The sequence below is a fragment of the Sinohyriopsis cumingii genome, chromosome 1 (genome assembly GCF_028554795.1).
Source record: "Sinohyriopsis cumingii isolate HCF-2022 chromosome 1, ASM2855479v2, whole genome shotgun sequence".
Taxonomy (NCBI): domain Eukaryota; kingdom Metazoa; phylum Mollusca; class Bivalvia; order Unionida; family Unionidae; genus Sinohyriopsis; species Sinohyriopsis cumingii.
The window spans coordinates 133,526,433-133,549,478 of NC_142961.1; the positions used below are offsets into that span (position 1 = coordinate 133,526,433).

Sequence of the window (23,046 nt, forward strand, 5' to 3'; positions counted from 1 at the left end):
ACACAGTATTGTGAATTAAATCGAAAATAATCATATTGTTTCTGTCACAATTCCAAAAGTATAGAATGTTTAAAGTGATTCCAATAATCATCCTGATATACTGCAATTATTGAATGTCTTAATGTACCACAATGACATAATCCAGAATGTCTTTGAATTAGTTCTCAATAATCCCAAAGTAGTTTTGTAGTCCAAAAAGTAAATGAGCACTTTGTAATTCCAATGAATAATTTAAATAAATAATTCCTCTCAAATTATACAAATTATATCTTAGCACAACTATAAATGATCCCAGAGAATAATAATAAACAATAATGAAATATTTGTTTATGAAACCTCTATATATATACACACACCTCACCTCACCTGCAAGACAATACATTTTCAAAAAAACTAATGGAAAATTTCAGCAAATTCTCAACATGTTCACTTCTAGAATATTCTAAACTCATAAAAAATGTTTGAATTTGATCTCAAATATTAACAAATATCTTAAATAAAATGAATGTAGTCGGATAGGCAAAGGCTCTACTCTCAATCACAGACAAAAGTCAAGCATACAATGTAAATTAAATATATATAACACAATGGATATCCACCATGGGTTATTTATTTGTACAGTGGATATTCACCATGGGCTCTATGTATTTATACAATGGATATCCACCATGGGCTGTATGTTTATGCAATGGATGTACACCATGGACTATATATTTATACACTGGATATCCACCATGGGCTACATATTTATACACTGGATATCCACCATGGGCTACATATTTATACAATGGATATCCACCATGGGCTATATATAAATACAGTGGATATCCACCAGCAAACATAGAAAACATCTCAAATTTTTTTAAACAGTTTTGAATGGAAATCCATTGCAAACAAAGTGAAGAGTATCCTTGTGACCTGTCATGTGCAATCCAATGTTTTACTTGCACTATCACCTTATATCATTTTCAACAGGAACACAGAATAAGAAGATAGAATTTTAACATCTGATATCACAGATATTTCAACAAGATTTTTTTAGGGACTGCATTAGATATATTAATAGTTAGAGTTTTAAGAATCTGTAACTTTAATGAATTTGGCAAATGATTGTGAACACATTGAATCTGTTGTTACTTTTGAATTTTAAGTTTACCTGAAGATAAATGTGAGCATGAAGTTGTAAATAGTCCAGTCCAACCTTTTGACATCACTTTAGAAGCATTTGATACCAGTATTGATGTCAGTATCATCTGGTTTTGAATGTGGAGATCTATATCATATCATTGACAATTATTTTTGTATGCTTAACATAAGGTACATTGTATTATATTGTGATGTCCATTCATATTTCTCTACATCCATCTATATGTTTCCTATTTGTTCTCAAAACAATAACTCAAATTCTTCAACATCTAAATGAAGCCTATTGATGTTAGGGTCAAAAGGTCAAAAGTCAGTGTCACTGTGGTTGTAGGAAGAAAAAAATGTTTCCACGCAAAAACATTAGTACTACATCATACACCAGGTTAAAACTTTGTGGATGCTTTCACTTGGGGTAAGAAAGAAACCTTTCAATTTTGGGGTCAAGAGATGAAGGTCATTGTGACTGAAAGAAGAAAATTTCAGCATAATAATTTTGTTTTTTATATCACAGACTTTTTGGGTGGTTTGCACATGAAGTAAGATAGAAACCCACTAATTTTAAGGTCAAAGGTAAAAGGTTCATTTCATTGTGCCTTCAAAATAAACATTGGTTTCTGCAGTCAAGTTTCAGTTCTTTACTATGTATCATTATCAGAGTTTGTGGATGGCTTATACTTTGGGTAAGAAAGAAGCATATATAGCTTAAGGTCAAAAGGACAAAGATCAGGGCCACTTTGACTGAAAGAAGAGAAACAATTTTTGTATAATAACTTTACTTATAAACAGTGTATCTTGACCAAAGATTGTGGAGGGCTTGCACCTAAGGTACAGAAGAAATCTATTGTTTTGGGAGGCTTTAATGTCAAAGGTCAAAGTTATCATCAGTAAATTCCTTTCACTTAGGGTACTAAAGAAACTTTTAGATTTGGGGGTTTAGAGGTCAAAGGCCACATTTATGGTCCACCTAATCAGAAAATGTATTTCTGCACAGTAAGTTTAGTTCAGGACAGTGTACCTTGAACAAAGGTCAGTGAGGGCCATTAGTCAGTAATCTCCAGAGTTTTCATTTAGGACTATTCAGCATGGGGCAGGCTTATTATATGACACTCAGAGTACCCATGTTGCAGGCAGTACTTGGTTATAATGAATGTCAACAGTAATAGATGTTATTATTTCTTCTCTTCTTCCTCCACTTCTGTTGAACCCAGAGACAGGCTCACATCAAAACATCAGTGTAAATGCAAGCTACACAACAAAAATGTTAATAAAATTACAAATGAACTCTTTTCCTGACAAATATTACCTGATAATTTACCATATATTCTTGCTTATAAGTCAAGTCCAACTGCAAACTGCAGAGACCCAGATCTGCCATCATATAATGTACTGGCAAATCTGGGTCTGTGCAGTTTTTTAGGAGTCATAAGTAAAAGCTAAAAATAACATAGACCGTGATGGGTGCAGAGAAGAGTCAATGTCTTCAGCTGGAATCGACTTATAAGCAAATGTGAGTAATTGATATTTAATTTCTAATGTCAGATATAGAATAAATTCAGTTGGAATATCTCTTACTTTCTCAATGATACAGATAGCACTGAATTTTCACACAAGATAATTCCCAGCCAGTATTTGCACAACTGAAATATTTCTATCTATGTTCACTTATAGGTCATGTCTGTCTGCAAACTGCACAGATCCAGGGTCTATGTTGTTTGCAGATGGAAGTGACTACATATAGTGATCATTTTTTTGGCAACAAGAAATAAATGTAAAACTCGTGCACACAATTGGAGCAGGGATACCACTAACTAGTTGTTTTTTAAATATTTCTTATGAAAAGATAACAATTCAGTCTTAAATATGCACCACAAAAATGCTATGACGTTTGTGATATTTACTTTGATTGATAATTAATGGAGCATGGAATATTGTTGTCCAAATCTGAGCTGATTATACATAAGGATACTATAAATAACTGTTTACAAGAGACCCAAGTGAGTATTTGTAGATCTGGTGCTTTATTTCATGGCAAGTCACATAGTTAATTCCATGGAAAATGTGTCTGCTGTGACTCTGTAATTTTGAGAATGACTGTAATACATCCTTTTAGTTATCTGAACATATCGTTTTTCAGATTGAAAATAGTAATTGAATAATCTTCATAGCAACAGCTTTTATTTACTTTGAATCCATTTATTTTCAAGAGATTTTCATTGGTACTTAAATTCATGGATATTTTAATTCTTGGTATGGAAAAGTGGTCCCATTGTTTTCTCATAAGGCTGGTCATTTATTGGATCTTCATATTTGCACTTTTTAGCAACCACAAAAAATCCCCAAAATTGGAACCCCACAAATTTGTAATTCACAGTGTTGTGGCAATGTAAAGAAGTTCATATTTTGTTTTGAAATATTTACTGTAACAATTAGTTTGGCCAGGTAAGGGCATTACATTTTAGTTAACAGATCCATAATACATGACAGTAAAAATTTTGGGAAATGACATACCCTTGGATGCAGAACTCAAAACCCTCCTTGTATGGCAGTTTGTAAGAAGGCTTCAATTTGATGGTGAAGAAGAATTAGTGGATATTTTGTACATATATTTTGTACATATATTTTGTACATATATTGTACATATATTTTGTACATACCTTCCACAAGGCAGAGCATAGTATGTTATTATGTTCATATGTCCATCTATCTGTTATCAGTTTCATTTCCACACAAAAACTCAAGTTGTCTTCCATCTACAGTTCAACCTTTTGTGGTTGGCATGCACTTGGGGCATGGAAAAGCCCTATCAATTTAGGGATTCAAAAGTTAAGGTCACTGTAATTGAAAGAAGAAAAATTGTTTCTGCACAATAACTCTGAATTCTCCATCATCTATAGTTACCAAACATTGTAAATAGCTTGCATTTGGGGTATGCAATAAGCCTATTGATTTTGGGATCTTATAGTCAAAGGCCAAGGTCACTGTACCAGAAACGACAAAAATAGTTACTACACAATAACATTAGTCCTTATCTGGGGTAAGATAAAAGCCTATTGATTTTGGGGTGCAAAGGCTAAAGGCCAAAGGCCAAGGTCATAGAGACTTAAAGACGAAAAATCTTTAAGCATCGTAACATCAGTTCTCATCACAGACCTGAATGAAATTTTGTAGATGGTTAACTCTTTGGTAAGAAAGAACCCTACTGATATGGGGGGTCAGAAAGTCAATGGTCAGTGTCACTAACTGAAATTAAAAAAGTGGTTTTCTGAATAAAAATGTAAGATACTTACATTAAAGACTGTCAATCATGCAACAGGCAAATAATGTGATGTTCATGGTGCTATTATTATTACCATAGAATGCAAAATGTGAATTTTTAGAAACATCAAGGCTATCTCCATTCTGAGAAGCAGCAACTATTTAGATTGTTCAGCCCTGGGTGTCATTCACACATGTTCATGGATTTGATTGATATCATATTGCTATCATTAAAATCATAACTTGGTACTAGTCATACACAAAATGGCTTGATTGATATCATATTAGTATTATTAAAAAATAGTAATGCACTAGTCATTCACAATATGACCTGATTGATATCATATTGCTATCATTAAAAACATAACAGGGCACCAGTCATAAACAAAATGACTTGATTGATATCATATTGCTATTATTAAAAACATAACAGGGCACCAGTCATACACAAAATGACTTGATTGATATCATATTGCTATCATTAAAAACATAACAGGGCATCAGTCACACACAAAATGACTTGATTGATATCATATTGCTATCATTAAAAACATCACAGGGCACCAGTCATACACAAAATGACTTGATTGATATCATATTGCTATCATCAAAAGCATCACAGGGCACCATTCATAAAAAAAATGACTTATATCATATTGCTATCATTAAAAACATCACAGGGCACCAGTCATACACAAAATGACTTGATTGATATCATATTGCTATCATTAAAAGCATCACAGGGCACCAGTCATACACAAAATGACTTGACTGATATCATATTGCTATCATTAAAAACATCACAGGGCACCAGTCATACACAAAGTGACTTAACTGAAGCAATATTACTATCATTAAAAAAATAACAGTGCACTAGTCATTCACAAAATGACTTGCAGACAGGAATCATATTTATTAAAATCCTACCCAAATTTCATGTGTTTTACCTGGCCAAAATAATTAGATGCTGCAACTGTTCTTGAGACTGAACATTCTTAAATTGCTGTTTGTACTTCTGGACAAGGGACCATTATTTGTATACCTTTTATATGGAAGAGAGATGATTGTCCTTATACATTCATCTTTCATTTCAACAAACTGATGAGTGGATTTTTCAAGCATTTTAGAAATACTTTTTCCAATTGGGTGAAGTATATTTCTATTTCTAAAAGTCATGAGGATGTTACAGTATGCCCATTGTGACTCATAATATAATAAACACTTGGTTTGTAATTTTTAGTTTAAACTTTGTGTTTGTGATCTGTTATATTGTGTACTGCAAAAAAGGGATAATAGATGCATATATATTTAAATAAAAGCATGTATTAAAATTACAGTAACTGGCAATACACATGTTCCAACTTTTTATAATCCCATAGACTTCTATAGCAGCTTAGGCTTTTCTTCATCAATTCCCCAGTATGGTAGAGTGTTTATCATGTAATCCAAGGGTCATGTGACCAATACCTGCCTGAGCAAGCCTGTGTCTGCTGCCTTGGCATGCACTTGGGTCTCATTTCCTTGACTTGATATGGCAAATAAATTGATGAAAGTGTCATTATAAAACAACCAACCAACCAACCATATAATACAGGGTGATATGGATATCAATGTGGCTGTCTGTCTGTCTGTCCGTAAACATTTTAATTTTGGGAACATAACTCTCCGACTATTCAGAGATCTGAACCAGATTTGTTAGACATCACAAACAAGTTGTACAGTTGTTTTTTCAAACTTTTGAAACTCAATAATTTTTATGTTACCATAGAAACAAAACAAAACATAAGTATTAAGTATAAATTAACAGGGCTACACTATAGGATACTTCCATAAGTTGTATACAAATTGAGAGCACTAATCCATAAAGATTTTGGTAGGAGTCTTGGGGGAGGGGACTGAGAAGGTGGAAAATATGCTACCCCAAGATCCTCTTGCTAAATGGGCAAAAGAATTATGAAAATTTAATACATTTGAAAGTTTTATTATCCTCCAATATATGTTTAAGATAAATGAAAAAGTACATAACAGTACTGTGACCTCTAATTTGATGAGCGTTGTGCCTAGTTTTTTTAACTTTTGATGTTTCATGGTCAGCATCTTTCCTGCCTCCAAAAAACAGCTAACTGAACATCCTACAGATGAACAAAATAGAATAAAAATAGAATTAATACAGAGTGATTGCTTTCAGTTTGCTTCAGAATGACCTTCAGAAAATGTTAGTTATTTTAGAAGTCTGTGGGAATGTTTTTAAAAAGTTGGAGCATAATTAATATAGACAGCTACTGTACATATTACATGTATATATCCCTTTCAGTAATGTAAAATCTATGTGTCTTTGTTTATTAACCAAATTTTATAGTATTTGTTGTCTTACTTGCATTAGCAAATGGCAGGATATACGTATCACTGTTTTTGCATTAATTGCATCATCCTCACCAATTTCAGATTTTTAAGTTTTATCATTAGGGCTAAGTGAGCTTATGGTATGGTTCTTTGTCAGGCATATATCCATGTGTCATCTGTCATCTGTCAACATTTGCTAATTTAAGCTTCTTCTGAAAACCACAAGGTCAATTTCAATAAACTTTAGCAGAATGCATCCTGACATGAAGGACTTGGAAGTCAGTGCAAATTATAACACTAAGCCAGAGGTGGGCAAACTATGGCCCATGGGCCGCATGCGGCCCACCAAGGGCTTTCATGCAGCCCACCAAGGGTTTTCATGCGGCCTAGGAACAAGTCATCATTCACACTGACTCTGTATATGTTACTCTGTTTATCAAATAAATGTGCTTCTTTTGAAGTTTAAGTTTTCAAATATTAACAACATATTAACAACTGAAAATTAATTAGATGTTATTTAGAAAAACCTTTTGTTTTTGCTATTTCAAATATTAATTATTTTACTTAATGAACTATGCGGCCCGCGACAAGGTGTAAATTTGTGTATGCGGCACTTGCACTAGAAAGCTTGCCCACCTCTGCACTAAGCCATCAAATGTGACCGCAATATTAAAAGTAGAAAATGTTTAAATGACTTGTCCTCTTAAACTCTGAACAGAATTTTACCAAACTTGATAGAAAGCATCTTGGTTTGAATGGCTTTCAGTTTTGTATAAAACATGATGCTAATCAGCCATCCGATATGGCCACCATTACTAAAAATAGAAAAACTTTTAAACAGATTCTTTAGAGTCAAAACATCTCAACAGAATTTGATTGGATTTTATAGAAAACATCCTGATGTTTAATGCATTCAATATGGTACAAAAGATGCCAATCTGTTATTAAATATGTCTGCCCAATGCTAAAAACAGAAATGCCTTTGAACAACTTCTCAAAACCTGCTCAATAGAATTTGTATAATTTGGGTAGAAATTATTTAAGCATGAAAGAGCATTTACATTTATTGAAATGGTGTTGATCTGACACAAAATATGGCCACCATTACCAAAATTAGAAAAAAACATTAAAAATAATTATTTTTAAAAAATATTGCCAAGCAGAATTTGACCAAATATTACAGAAAACATTCCTGTTTAAAGCAGTGGGTGGAAAATATGCCATCCAGCAACCCAGAACAAGCTGATCATGTTTGCTTGCTTGGCCAGTAACTATGTGTAGGTTGGCCAGAATTTTTTATACAATAAGAAAACAATCGGGATTTTTGCAAAGGTTTATAACAATCTTGATTCTGGGCAAGTTAACAAATTTAGAATATTTCCAGTCCTGTAAATGCTTGGCTTTCAAGTTTGTAGATGTCAATCTGCCATAAAATATATTAGAAAAAAGACATTTGTTTTCAAAATTACTTCTTCCAAAACAACTGCTGAACAAAATCTGATAACATTCATTAAAAAGTATCAATGCATGGAGTTCTTTCAGTTTTATACAACTGATGCCAGTCTGCTTTCAATTTCTCAAAAACTGTTCAACATAATTTAACTGAGATTGACAGAATTTGACTGAGATTAACAGACTGAGATTGACAGAATTTGACTGAGATTGACATACTGAGATTGACAGAATTTGATTGAGATTGACAGAATTTGACTGAGATTGACATAATTTAACTAAGACTGACATACTGAGATTGACAGAATTTGACTGAGATTGACAGAATTTGACTGAAATTAACAGAATTTGACTGAGATTAACAGACAGAGATTGACAGAATTTGACTGAAATTGACAGACTGAGATTGACAGAAAACATCCTGGCACAAAGGTATTTTTCATTTATACAGTTGTTGCTGATCAGGCATCAAATTTTGCTGTCATTGCTAAAATGAGAAAAACCTTTTGATGACTCCTCAAAAACTGCTAGGTATAATATGACTGAGGTTGAGAGAAACTGCCCTGGTATAAAAGGCTTTTGAATTTGTGCAGGTGATACAAAGTCATCCTTCAAATATATATATAGCCAGTGCTACTAAAAACAGAAAGATGCTTTAACAACAATTTTTTTCAAAAACAACTCTAACGAATTTTCAGAATTTGCAAAAAGCATCATGGGTTGAAGGTTTCTAAAAAATACTTTTGCAAAAAAAATCGATCTTGTATATCATCATCCATCAAGAAAAAACGTGCTGTTTTCAACTTCTACTGAAAATCCACTGGACTAATTTCAACCAAACTTTATAGAACAGACCCACTTTCAAATATGGCTAGCATTTCTAAAATTAGAAAGATTATTAAATGACTTCTCAGAAACTGCTAAACAGAATTTGACCAAATTGTTCTGAAAGAATTCTGGCATGAAATTCTTTCATATGTGTAAATTTGTTGTTAACCAGCATTAATTATTGCAGGCATTAAAAAATTACTTTTAAAACTTTATACAGCTTCATAAAGATCACTGAATGGAATTAAACCAAATTTGACACAAAATATTAAGACATGAAGGCCTTTAAAGTTTGTTCAGTTGGTACCAATTGACCATCAGACATGGTCAGTGTTGTTGAACATAAAATCTTGCAATATCAGTATGCATCATGCTAAACGAGATATTTTGTCCAACTTCCCTCATCTTTTACTTTAGATAGATGTCAGCCAGCTTGGGCCTCTTTTTCCAGCAAGTGAAACATCATGTTCTATGCAACCTTTATTTACAAGAGTTTGTCAGTGGTTTTATTTGATGTTTGCAAACATGGTGATTGTCTTGTGACCTATAGAAGGACCTGTCATTGTTCTTAGATTCAGCCTTTCTGGTCATTTCTTGAACAGGTATCAAATGATCCAAAAAATTCCATTACCTGTTCACTGCTACCAGCTTAAGTTGTCAATCCATTATCAAAGACTGGTAACTTGGCAATACAATATCATAGACTGGTAACTTGGCAGTACAATATCATAGAAGAAGAACCAATCAAAATGATAGTATCCAAGCAGAAACAACAGTGACCACAATTTGGACATGATATTTTTCTTTGCTAACATTTCATTATATAAATAAATGGACAATTTCTTTGTTGAATATACTCTAACGGAGTATATAGCGATTTTTTTAAATGTTTACTTGAAAAATGCTGGAAAGACTAAATTTTAGAGTAGATGCTAGTTTTAGTTGTGTAAATGACCAGTCAGAATGACACGTCTAATATGACAAAAATCTTATTTCTGTTGTTGCTTTGCCAGCTTGTAAATATCTGATGTTGTCAGTTGTATGGTGTCAATGAAAGTGATGTTGATGTTGACGATAAATATCTTGATGTAGATAATGATAATTATGGTGTAGTTGATAATAGCGACAGAATTCAGTTAGAACATGTATAATCATTATAAACAATTCTTCTTTCATAATTATTTTTAACTTTATATCTGTTGCAAAGATCAAATTATTTCTTTCCTCTGCCACCACCCCAACTACCAATGATACCATAAATATCTTTCTCACATAATGAATTCCCATTTCTTGATATGAAATGTTGCCCTTTGAACTGAAAAAAAGTCTGCGAGTTTCTGTTATGCTCTAACAAAATATTATTTCATTCACCTTAATATATTTGTCTTTAATTCTGTCATCAGATAACATTAAATGTCCTGAGGAGGTTCAGAGACAGATATGCTTTTCAAAAATAAATCCATTCTGGTTGCCATTTTGGTATTGTAAAACTTTCTTTTGTTTTGTTTAAGATCATTACATGACTATAAGTGATATTCCATTCCAAACGAACCAAACTTTTTTCTTTTTTCTTTTCTGTGTATGGAATATCTGATACAAACTCAATATTATTAAACATTTTATACCGATTTCTAATGCCCTAATAATGATTATGGTCAGGGCAAATAACAGTAGTCATGTACATTTATTATGCCCAAACAATGTGTCATGTACATTTATTATGCCCAAACAATGTGTCATGTACATTTGTTATGCCCAAACAATGGGTCATGTAATTTATTATGTCCAAACAATGGATCTTGTACATTTATCATGCCTAAACAATGGGTCATGTACATTTATTATGCCCAAACAATGGGTCATGTACATTTATTATGCCCAGACAATGGGTCATGTACATTTAATATGCCCAAACAATGGGTCATGTACATTTATTATGCCCAAACAATGGTCATGTACATTTATTATGCTCAAACAATGGGTCATGTACATTTATTATGCCCAAACAATGGGTCATGTACATTTATTATGCCCAAACAATGGGTCATGTACATTTATTATGCAATAACAATGATTATGGTTAGAACAAATAAATGTTTGATAGCTCCATTGTTTGTTCTAAGTTTTTCTAATTCCCACCAACACTCATTACAATCATTAGTAATTTTTTCTTAATCAAATAATAATTGTAAAATTTTCCATACTTATTGCATTAATTTAAATTCAGTTCAGTCTAAGTGATATATTTTGAATTATAAACTTGGAGTTACTGATGGTATTTATTATGAGTCCACTGTTTGTTGTGGCATCTTTATATTGTTCTGTCCATCCACCCTTAGGTACAGTCCATAACATTCATGGTCATCTGCTGTGTATTCTTTAGTTTAAGTGCTAAAAGATATAAATGATTAAAACCTGATGTCCATGTTTATGATAAATGCCTCAGTGTGAACCAACCCAAGTCTTGAAAATATATAAAAATTAATAAAATCTTGTCATTCATGTAAGATCCTCCTTAAATAACACAGTGAAGCTACATCACTCCCTCTCCGTAACACCCTTCATTATAACACCATTCCTATTACAAGGCAATTATGGTCATGGATCCCTTTCATTGTTCAGTAATACAATTATGTGTATAATGTACTTCATGATACAGAAGTCATGCTTTAAGGCAGTGTACTCTGTGGTTTCTGTTGACAGCATTATAGTGAGGGAGTAATGTGTTGTTGTTGTTGTTGTAGGGTTTAACGCCATTTTTCAGCACACGATAGGCAATACATGGTGGCCAGTATTAATGGTGGAAGAAGAACCCGGGAAAACCTCGGAAAGAACCACCGACCCACGAGAAGCTACTGGCAAGCTTTCTCACATACCCACATTGGCTGAATCCTAGACTCGAACCCACGCAGACAGGGGTGAGATGGCAGTGATCCATAACAGAGAACACCTTAGATGTGGGTTAATTAGTTTGTTAGTATATGATCCAATTATCTTGTAAAGTGAATTTTAAATTATAAATTTTGAATTTATTTTGTGACTTTTGTACATAAATACAGTTTTAATTGTCAAATATCAACGGTCTTAGGGAGGTCAAAATACAACTATCCTTTTCAGCTTACAGTATGTAATGACAGCCTTTTATATTACCAGGTATACCATATATACTTGCTTATAAGTCAAGTCCAACTGCAAACAACAAAGATCCTGATCTGCCATAGCATATGTACCTACAGATCCAGGTCTACAATATATTGTTTGTTCTACAGATTACTGTGCTGGCAGTGTCTTTGCAGTTTGCAGTTTGACTCATATTATAAGCAAGTACAAACAATAGCTTTACTTTCATTGATTATTCTATGTGACTCATAAATCACAGTTTTATATTTAATTCCATGTAAAAAAAAATATGATTGTGGAGAATTTTGTCTTGATTTTGCCTATGCTGTTATAATTGAAAAGCCTGTGATTATTCATTGTACTCTATTTTAAGGAAAGTCAGAGTTTATGGGTAGAGCTGTAATTATTCTTTGCACTCTATTTTAGGGGAAGTCAGAGTTTATTGGTAGAGCTGTAGTAAAAGCAGTAGTGAAAATGAGCAATGAGAAGTATGAATCTCCAAAATTCCCACCCCATCTAGAGTGGTGGGATGTCAGTAGAGGATCGGACAAAGCAGGCGAGCTTCTGGCTGCATTTGAGTTGCTACAGGTAAAGTACATTTTAATTGGTCATCAGTTTCCATTTACTCAGAAAAAAAGTATTATTAAAAAAAATAGCATGGTCACAAATCTTGCAGTCCCTACTAGTCAGCTGATTTATTTAGGATCATGGACACCTAGGTGCACCCATAGTTCAAACTTTTTGAGGTCACAACAGGGTTATGGACTCTTTTAGTGCATTCCAGGGACAAAACAAAAGGTGAAATGAGAGTTAGAAGTATCTGTGTGCACAAGTTCAAAATGTTGCACAAAATAAATTCAATGTTAAATTTCACTGTGGAAAAATAAAGTAGTAACACAGCAACAAAAACAAATTTCATTGGGGTGAATAAGTGCTGCAAACAGAATACACAACAATACCATCTGCTGTTTCTTGTAAATGTGAAAGGATATGAAAAAGTGTGGCTGTGCCTGCCGGTAATTATATCTATGATCAGCTGGATTACTAATTATCTCCCTTGTTAGCATGGTTATATTGTATAATACTTTCCAAAATGCAAGGTATTATCAGAATCACATTCCCATAAGAACGCCATCCAGATACATTGTGTTTCATTACTATAGTATTTCCTTGTGCATTTTATTGCTGGCTATCCATAAATATGAATATTCTTGAAGATTCTCTGCTTCTTTTTTTTTTTTTCACTCTGTGAATCTTGCAGCATGTGTATATTCTAAGCAATGCTGAGTCAGCATACCATACACATTTTGGTAGATCAATGGAACATATTTTTTTTTATAACTTTCTTTGCTATTATAATTTTTGGATGATGAAATTCATAAACATGTAGAAATTTTATATATTTATCAATTAAGATTCATTTCAAAGAAGGAAAAAACATTTCAGAACTTAATAAAATGAATTTTGCTATTTTTCCAAGGTCAAATTGTGGAATAGCATTATAAAGCTATACGTTCTATCAATTTTACAAGATAACTTTTCTGATAGTAACATTTCCTAACCTAAAAAGCAATGCTCTATCTGATAGGTTACTAAGATTCCAAATACCACTAAAGCATTAACCATTTAGCTGTGTCTGTCAGATCAACTATATGTAGATTTCGATTTCAGTCTGATTGATAGCATATATAACTAGTTTGCCCTGATGCAAGATTCTTTAAATAATAATAATAATAATAATAATAATAATTATTATTATTATTATTATTATTATTATTCCAACTTGGTTGTGGGAGGTTTACCCTGTTCCAAAATATCTGCAATTGTTATGAATGTGCAAGCTGATTCAGGTTGCCATTTATGTAGTGTGAAATGTGTAAGGATAAAATGCATAAACCTCCATGTCTTCATTTTATTATGCATTGAACTATTATATGAAAGGGACACCTGTCTACTTTGGACACTTTTGTTGAGAACCGTCTGTAGACAGTTTTCAGTGATCTTACAAGGATATTTTCTTGTAACAAGTTCAATTTTAATAATAGAGGGAAGAAGGTCATTAATTTTGTAAATATATTAAGCCCAAGATAAATTATTTTGAAGTAGACAATCAACGAATTAGCAATTAGGTTCTAGAAATATTCTTTCAGATAGCATTATTTTGTTACTTTGTACAAAAAGCTGCAGATTTTGTTTCTCATGCAGAAATGCTGGCAGTTAATAATTTTTTTTCAATGCTGGAGACATCGGCAAATGCTATATTAAAAATCCTTTATGATAAAATGCTATGTGTCAAATTGGGTCATATTTTGAAAAGATGCTGTTTAATGATTTCTGTACTTGTGGGCATACTAAATAGCAAAATGGCCTACTAAATAGCAAAATGGCATATTGAATGGCAATATGGCATATTGAATGGCAGTATGGCATATTGAGTGGCAAAATGGCATCATTTGTACAAATTTGAAAGGGCTTCAGTCTGGGATGATTCCTGTCAGATTTGGTCAAATTCCGTTAGATGGCTTTGAAAAGTTTAATTTTTCTCTAAATGCATCATTCAACAGAGATGGTGTCATGGGGTATGAATGCAGAAGTTCATGAAAAAAGTTTCCAAATTTGCATACTATTAAAGCATTGACTTGTCAGAGCTCCCATGCTCATGTTCCATCAGATATGGACTAAGAATAAAAAACTAGAGAGAAAGTTTTGAACAATTGTTTTCATATCATATGCAATCAGCAGCATTGGAAGAACTTTCTACAGAAAACATTCTATTTGATAAGATTTCTTGGCTAACTACTCTTTCATTTACCAGTTAGGCAGTCTCAAGTGGTCTCAAGCCATCGTCATTTTATCTTTATATACATTCTCTTCTGGTCATGAAGTACATGTATTAGGAATGGTCTGTTCATTGTCTGTCATTGCAATGCCTCCTTTACTACAGAGATGATTGCCATGAAACATTAAGTACAAATTCACTTCTTTTGATTATTTGTTCTAATGCAAATTTTGTTAAATTGACATCCAGTTTGGCAGCTATGGCAGCCATCTTGAAAGTCTTAATGCAGCATCTACTACTCAATATATGATTTTATTGATATGGGGTTTTCACTAAAAAAAGCAAACAAACAAACATCTTATCATGTCTAGTTGGTCCTCACTAAATATGGCACTGATATTAGGTGCAATATAGCCATAACAACATATGGGATTTTCACTAAAAGACTAACAATCTTACAATGTTTAGTTGTTCATGATGAAAATTTGTCAGTTTGATGACAAATGTGGCTGCCATGGTTACTGTTCCAAAAATCTACATTGTCTGAATTTATAGATCATGTGATGTGGGATTTTCACAAAAGTCTTCTTACACTGAGTACAGCAGTGTTGGTCATAAATGAAATTGGTGCTGATCAGACCTCAAATATGGCCACCTTACACATCATGTTGTAGCTAGTACTTCTGAATTGATGGTCATGGAGTTTTTGTATGGCATGTACTTAGTTTGAAATGAAATGGTGTTAACCTTCAAAATTTCAAAAAGACCCTGACTTTCCTTGAAAGGGCACTGAAACCCAAGTTTGTGTGTCTGTTTACTCAAAATGTCAATGGTACCAAATAAACATGTGCAAGAATTAAATGATGGTCATATTTGAAGTGATCAGTGACTGTACATTTGGGTGTATGTACATCTTTTTAAACTGGGGGAGGGGATGTGATGGAAACCCCAAGGTCCTGATGCAGAGTATTCATTTGTGACCATGGAAACACAAATGGGTAGAATTGATTTTTATCAAACCCCATTTTGTGGATTTCTCTAAAGAATACCTTAAATTATTCCACATAATAGCTATGTGGGTTATATTCTAAAAAGTATTATAGGTCATTTGAAAAAACCAAGTTAGCATGTGAGGATATCTTGACAAGTCAAGTGTGAAGATCTTCTGGTCGTCATATCAGGTTCAAGGTCAAAGTCATTATATTAAGAATTTTGTACTGCACTTATCTTGTGAACGTGTTAACTCAAACATATTAGAAAATATTTCTGTAAGAATAAAAGGACAGAAGAAATGGACTTATCAAGAATTCCTCAAAGAACTCTCTCAGCTAATAGAGTACAGTACCTTTAATCGATTCTGGCTTAAATGAAAATAAAATTCTTTCCCTGTTGGTTTCATCTGTCTCAATCTTGAGATGTGAGCTTTAATTTTTTTTGTTTTAGTTAACTATGTGTTACTTTTCCTATGCTGTGTTTTTTATGGATGTTTCCTTACATTGATATTATCTATGTTCTGTATAGTTCCCATTTGATGAGAGTGAACTACAATTAGCATTCCACACTCCACCGTATGCCAGGAAATCCTTACGGGTATACTACCAATGTTTCTTATATGTAGCATGTTGTAATTGGCTTTGTATACACATCCATGTTGTAAGTTCTAAGTTTCTTATTGCTTTTATCATGCTTACTACATTAAAAGTTGGTGGATGATCATTTAGGAAAACACAGCAATTCTTGTGTATTAGGGGAGAGAACTAATCAGGTTCAGTACGGAATGAAGGATTTCATAGAGAGAAAACTTGGGACTACTTTTTAAAATTGAGATGTAACAGTAATAAGAATAATAATAATAATAATAATAATAAAAATATTGCTATTATTTAACATGGCTTTTTATTTTCAACTAGTGAGGTATTAGTTTTTTTAATAAAAATGGCAGTTCTAACATGCTAACTTGTTGATATAGACAATCAGCACTGGCGTCTGAACACTGGCTATGAGTTGGATGCTATACCAATTGAGCATTCCATTTCTGAAGGATTAAGTTTATTTACTGAGACTAAAATTGTACAAGTTTCTTTTATTTATTTACAGAATTCTTTTATTTATATTATACTTGGAGGTAATCAGAACATGTCCTAGAATACCATATATAAAATACAATAACCATACTTGTTTTAAGATGAGAGAGAGATTGAGAGATAAAAAGTTATTTTCCAAGTATGTATTAAAGCTGTACCGATTAATCGGCCATGCTAATAATCGGGCCGATTATTGGAACAATCGGTATAATCGGTATCGGCAGAAATAATCGGTGCCAAAGTCAACAAATTTCCAAAATATAAATTCATTCATAACATTCATCTTGACATGGCTTGAAATTTAAATCAGAAAATTAAATAGAGGAAACTAAGGAATAAACTTTTGATTTGGGGGGTTAATTGAAAGACAGTATATTCTTAAAAGTAAATACTTTTTAACACTCTTGCTGTAAACCATCGCTGATTGTCTGCTCACAACAAATTATCAGTACCATGCATGCACTCATCCCAATCACAGCAGCCAACCAGCCAATGAGGCCTCCTGTGGCTGTTGAACCTCCACCATACACATTAAAGGGATGGTCCTGGCTTTTAAAAAGTTGTCACCAAAAAAATTTGCCAATCTCAATATTTTGTTGACAATTTTCAAAAAATGTTGCCAGAATAAGTAGTGAATATATTTCCAAGACTATTAATGTTATAGGCAATGAAAATCGAAAAAGATGGGATAGTTATTACTTTATTGACAAAAAGCAATACAGCCATAATATTACAAAATAAATCATTATATGACTGTTTTGCACTACTTCCATGGTCTTTGCATTCTGCATCACTGTTAGTGCATAGGTCTAACTGTTGTCACCTGAAATAAATGCATTATCAAATGTAAAATATCTACTTTCCAACAGTCTCTCTTTTTTTAATAGAAACATCAGGTAAAAGCAAATATATATTATGTATATTATTTTCCAAATAATAGTTTTGTAAGAAATTTTATTTAGATAATGACATTTTAATACTAAAACCCTATGATCATACTTTATAGTGTAAGATAAGTGACATATAATGCGACCGTCAATTTCATGCATTCAGGAATTAAATGCCCCCCTCTTTTTGGTTAGATTCACAAAGTACATCTAAGGTCAACCAGGAGTTCAGAAATTTGTTTTTGCCCTGCTTTACATACTTTGCTTGTTTAGTGTGTGAATTGCTTCCTAAATCCCAGGAATGATCACTGAATGCTGTAGATTTTTTCTCGACAAGCAAATTATAATCTCCATCCCCACCAATGAAACTTACACGCGTCAACTTGACCTGGCATTACTGTACCATATATATAAACATTGATTACCATCATTAAATTAAAAGAAGGAATGAGCAAACATATCACAGAGCATATGTGTCTCAAAAAAACTAATTCAGAATAAATATGTTATTTAGTAAAGAGTTTTATTTACATATATGAGTTAACAATAAGAAATAAGGTGGGATATAAAATGTGGGAAATAGTTATCACATGTATGGTAGCTTCTGACCACATTTGAACTGTTAACATAAATCCGCACCCATTTTAGGCATTGTTATAACAAAAATAGGGCATGGTTTACTTGTCAATCAAATGCTAGTGCTTTCACTAACTGTAGAACAGGCGGTTTCTTTAAATAATCGGTCTCATAATCGGTATTGGCAGTTTTAATAATCGGCTATATGTGGTATTGGCATAATCGCCAAAAAGTGGCATCGGTACAGCTTTAGTTTGTATTTGTAGTTTGTTTTGTTTTTTTCACATGAAAGTAGCCATGTGGTCCAAAACAGCTGTTTCAGCATTGGATATAACAGACTTAGTGGTTGAAATAAATGAAATTCCAATCATAGTTCTAAAATAAAATGTACAGTGAGTCCTGATTTGCCAGTGTATGTTGTAAGACAGGATTAACAGAGGCAAGAGTCATGGTAGCACAGAGGTTAGTGTGTCAGACTTGTAACCAAAATGGTACAGATTTGAATAGTACAATAAAATCCAACTGGGTTGGCTGCCATGTTGTGTCCTTGTGCAAGGAACTTTACTCCAACTGCCTTGGCACTTAAATGACCACCGTGTGTTGCTGTGTGGTAAAAACCAAACCAAACCAACATGAAACATAGGATCATTCCTTTTTCCAAAATATTTGTTTCTTAATAGCAATGTTTGGATGGCTTTTCTGACTGTTTTGTGCCATTTTTAATATGCACATTAATTGCTATTACATTATCTCTTTTACAATAAACCCATTCTTGAAGATAATAATAATAATAATAATAATAATGAGGACTTTGCATATTGCCTAATCTTTAGAAACTCTAAGCGCTTTACAACATTAGATAACACCTATAAGATAAGAAACATAATAATATTATTACAAAAACAAACAACATGAAATTAGATAAACGTTAAAAAAATTTAAAAAAACATGCTGAGAATATTTCCGGTAGGAAACATTATTAAGTCTTTAAGTTTGTTCTTGCAGTCTAAATAAGTGAGTTTTGAGAGCCCTCTTGAATGTGATCACTGTGTCTTTGTGTCTAAGTTCAGTGGGCAATTCATTCCACGTTGCTGGGCCCTGGTATGCAAAAGAATGCTGTCCATATGACTTTGTTTTCATAGTGGGAATAATGAGTATACGATTGTCAGAAGAGGAGCATAAGTATCTTGTTGGTATGTACACATGGGTGAGGTCAGATAGGTATGTTGGACTAGAGTCCGACAGTGAAATGTAGCACAGAGAACAAATTTTGTGTTTGATTCTGGATCGAATGGATAGCCAGTGTAGGGTACAGAGCAGCAGGGAGGTGTGCTCTGTTCGTGGTACTCTAAGTATGATCCGAGCAGCTGATTTTTTTGTTGTTGTTGTTTTAAAATGGGATTAAATGATCTTTTATTGCTGTATCAGGTAAAAAGTAGGGAACAAGAGAAAAATGTTTTCCTGAGGAGTTGATCTTGTGACCTCTATTACACTACCCAATCATTCATATAACCAATCTAACCATGAGAAGAAAAACATTTTATTTTATTTTATTTATCAAATGTTTGACACTAGCATTTAAACTTTTAAAATTGCTTTTTTAATTCTGATTAAAAGAAGCCTTGTTGTAAAGCACTGCTAAAAACTCTATAATTTAAATTCAAGAGTTGTAGTGAGATATTGCTGAGTGTGGACATACTCCTTGCACACAGAGGTAATCCATTGTTTTAAAGTCCAGAAAACTATTTTTAAAAATGTTGAAAATTGAACAAATGACATATTGGTGCTTCATTTAAGTTAAAAGCATCTCATTTTTTGGCATTTTTAACACATATATTATGGATAGAAAATATACCAGAAGAATTTGTCTTTGATTTTTGGATACAAAAATTAACCACTTTGTTTAATCAGACTTTTGGATACAAAAACTGACCACTTTGTTTAATCTGACTTTTGGATACAAAAACTGACCACTTTGTTTAATAACTTTTGGATACAAAAACTGAACTCTTTGTTTAATCTCACTTTTGGATACAAAAACTGACCACTTTGTTTAATAGCTTTTGGATACAAAAACTGACCTCTTTGTTTAATCTGACTTTTGGATACAAAGATTGACATCTTTGTTTAATCTCACTTTTGGATACAAAAACTGCTCTCTTTTTTAATCTCACTTTTGGATACAAAAACTGACCTCTTTGTTTGATCTGACTTTTGGATACAAAAACTGACCACTTTGTTTAATAACTTTTGGATACAAAAACTGACCTCTTTGTTTAATCTCACTTTTGGATACAAAAACTGACCACTTTGTTTAATCTGACTTTTGGATACAAAAACTGACCTCTTTGTTTAATCTCACTTTTGGATACAAAAACTGACCACTTTGTTTAATCTAACTTTTGGATACAAAAACTGACCTCTTTGTTTAATCTCACTTTTGGATACAAAAACTGACCACTTTGTTTAATAACTTTTGGATACAAAAACTGACCTCTTTGTTTAATCTCACTTTTGGATACAAAAACTGACCTCTTTGTTTAATCTCACTTTTGGATACAAAAACTGACCTCTTTGTTTAATCTGACTTTTGGATGCAAAAACTGACCTCTTTGGAAAGGAATGCGTAGTAATATCAGCCTTGTCCTTTTGTTGATTTATTTATATGGGTCACCTTTTATCCATATTTTTAAGCACACATTATTTTGCTCCACCACCCTCAAATCACATTTATATATTTTTACTATTTTCTGCACAAAATCTTTCATGACATATGGTTTTAGCAATTTAAATAAAAGTATTGGCTGAAAAAAAGTGATTTCTATGGGTAAGTAACAAGATGACCACCATTGTACTCACGCATAAGTCCATTCCAACTGCAAACTTTAAAGACCCAGATCTGCTATCACATAATGTGTTGGCAGATCTGGGTCTGAAGTTTGTTAGGAGTAATCAGTAGAATAAACAACATAGACCCCGATCTGCTGGTGCATTATGTGTGATGGCAAATCATTGTCTACTGCTATGCTGTGTGCAGTTGAATCCAACTTATAAGTGAGTATACTTGGTAATTCTAGAGCACTGTCAAGTGCTTTTTTTCTCCATGATCAAAATTATATCATTAAAATGAAAATTTTATTAACTGACCATTTTTATAATTAAATCATTGCAATGACCATTTCTTTAATTACAGCATTAAAATTACTAATTCCTACATAATATGTGGCTTTTGAATGGTTTCAAACTGAGATTTTTATTATTGAAAAATACAATAAAAACTGCAGGTTCCTTGAAGTTTATTTGCTATTTTTACCTAATTCCTTATTGATTGCAGATTTTCTTCTGTAATCACTGACAAAAATATGGATTTTTCACACAGTTTATGCAGTCACCCTGAAATAGGAACCCAATAGTTTCAGTACAGAATGCAATGTTCCATGGTGATACTTGGTTTGTCCTTGAATAATTCAAGATGGCATTTGATTTGCATATTGTAAAACCATTAACTAGTGTAATGCAATGATAACTATGTGTTTCTTATTAATAATTTTAAATAATTTAGTGAACATCAATAGCTAAATAATGTAATCTCTGATGCTAGTATGCTACATTTTATAAAAATTTACATGGATAATAAAATTTGATTGATAATAGTTAAATACAAAAAAATGAAATTCTCAGTAGGTTTAGTTTTAAACTGGCATGTGCTTTGCATTTCTTTTAATGTTTAGCCAGAGTGAAGTTAATAAGTTTTACAAATTAATTATGTTACATTTCTAAATACTTAAGAAAGATATTCCTATAATGAAAAAACTTAAAGACTTGACTTCAGAATACTGTGAACCTGTGTAGTGGGGCGGGGTTGCAAAATGTTAAATTTTCATTAGTACATAAATCTGTGGATTGGAGAATAGGGTCTTGTTACATTTTTTTTTTTAGTTGGATTGATGTTCATTTGGTCTTTAACTGCCACATAATTTGTAAAAAAGTTATCCTATAAATGAAAGTGAATTGACAGTCAATTTTAAATACATTATTTTAAGAATATAATGTATAATTTTCTTGTCGACCAAAAAGGTGTTATATCATTTTTAGTTCTGTACACTGTAAAGTAAATTTTGTTTAACCAAAAATGCAACAGATTTATTTCCTGCTGTGATTTTCTCAGACAAATAGCTTATAAAATATCCACTGTTTTGAAGAGATGCATTCATTTATGAGACTTTTATGGAATTCATGCCATGATTATCATTCACTCAGAGTAATCTACTTTGCCTAACTGTACACTACATTATATGTATAGTGTGATGTAATGATCCTATCTGTACACTGTACATGATATGTATCATGTGATGTAATGAGTCATTCTGTACACTGCACATGATTTGTATAGTGTAATGTAATAAGCCTATCTCTACACTGCACATGATTTGTATAGTGTGATGTAATGAGTCTATCTGTACACTGTACATGATATGTATCATGTGATGTATGTATCATGTGATGTAATGAGTCTCTCTGTACACTGTACATGATATGTATAGTGTGATTTAATGAGCCTATTTGTACACTGTAC

At 32.5% G+C, this 23,046-nt stretch overlaps 1 protein-coding gene across 1 annotated transcript in view; it reads left to right on the forward strand.

The window, feature by feature from the left end:
* Positions 1–23,046, forward strand: part of LOC149807887 (otoferlin-like) — a 480,268-nt gene that overhangs the window by 245,654 nt on the left and 211,568 nt on the right. Inside the window, exon 24 of the mRNA XM_089962251.1 lies at positions 12,571–12,732. Coding sequence (XP_089818377.1) covers positions 12,571–12,732 — 162 coding nt within the window. The remainder of the gene's footprint in view (positions 1–12,570; positions 12,733–23,046) is intronic.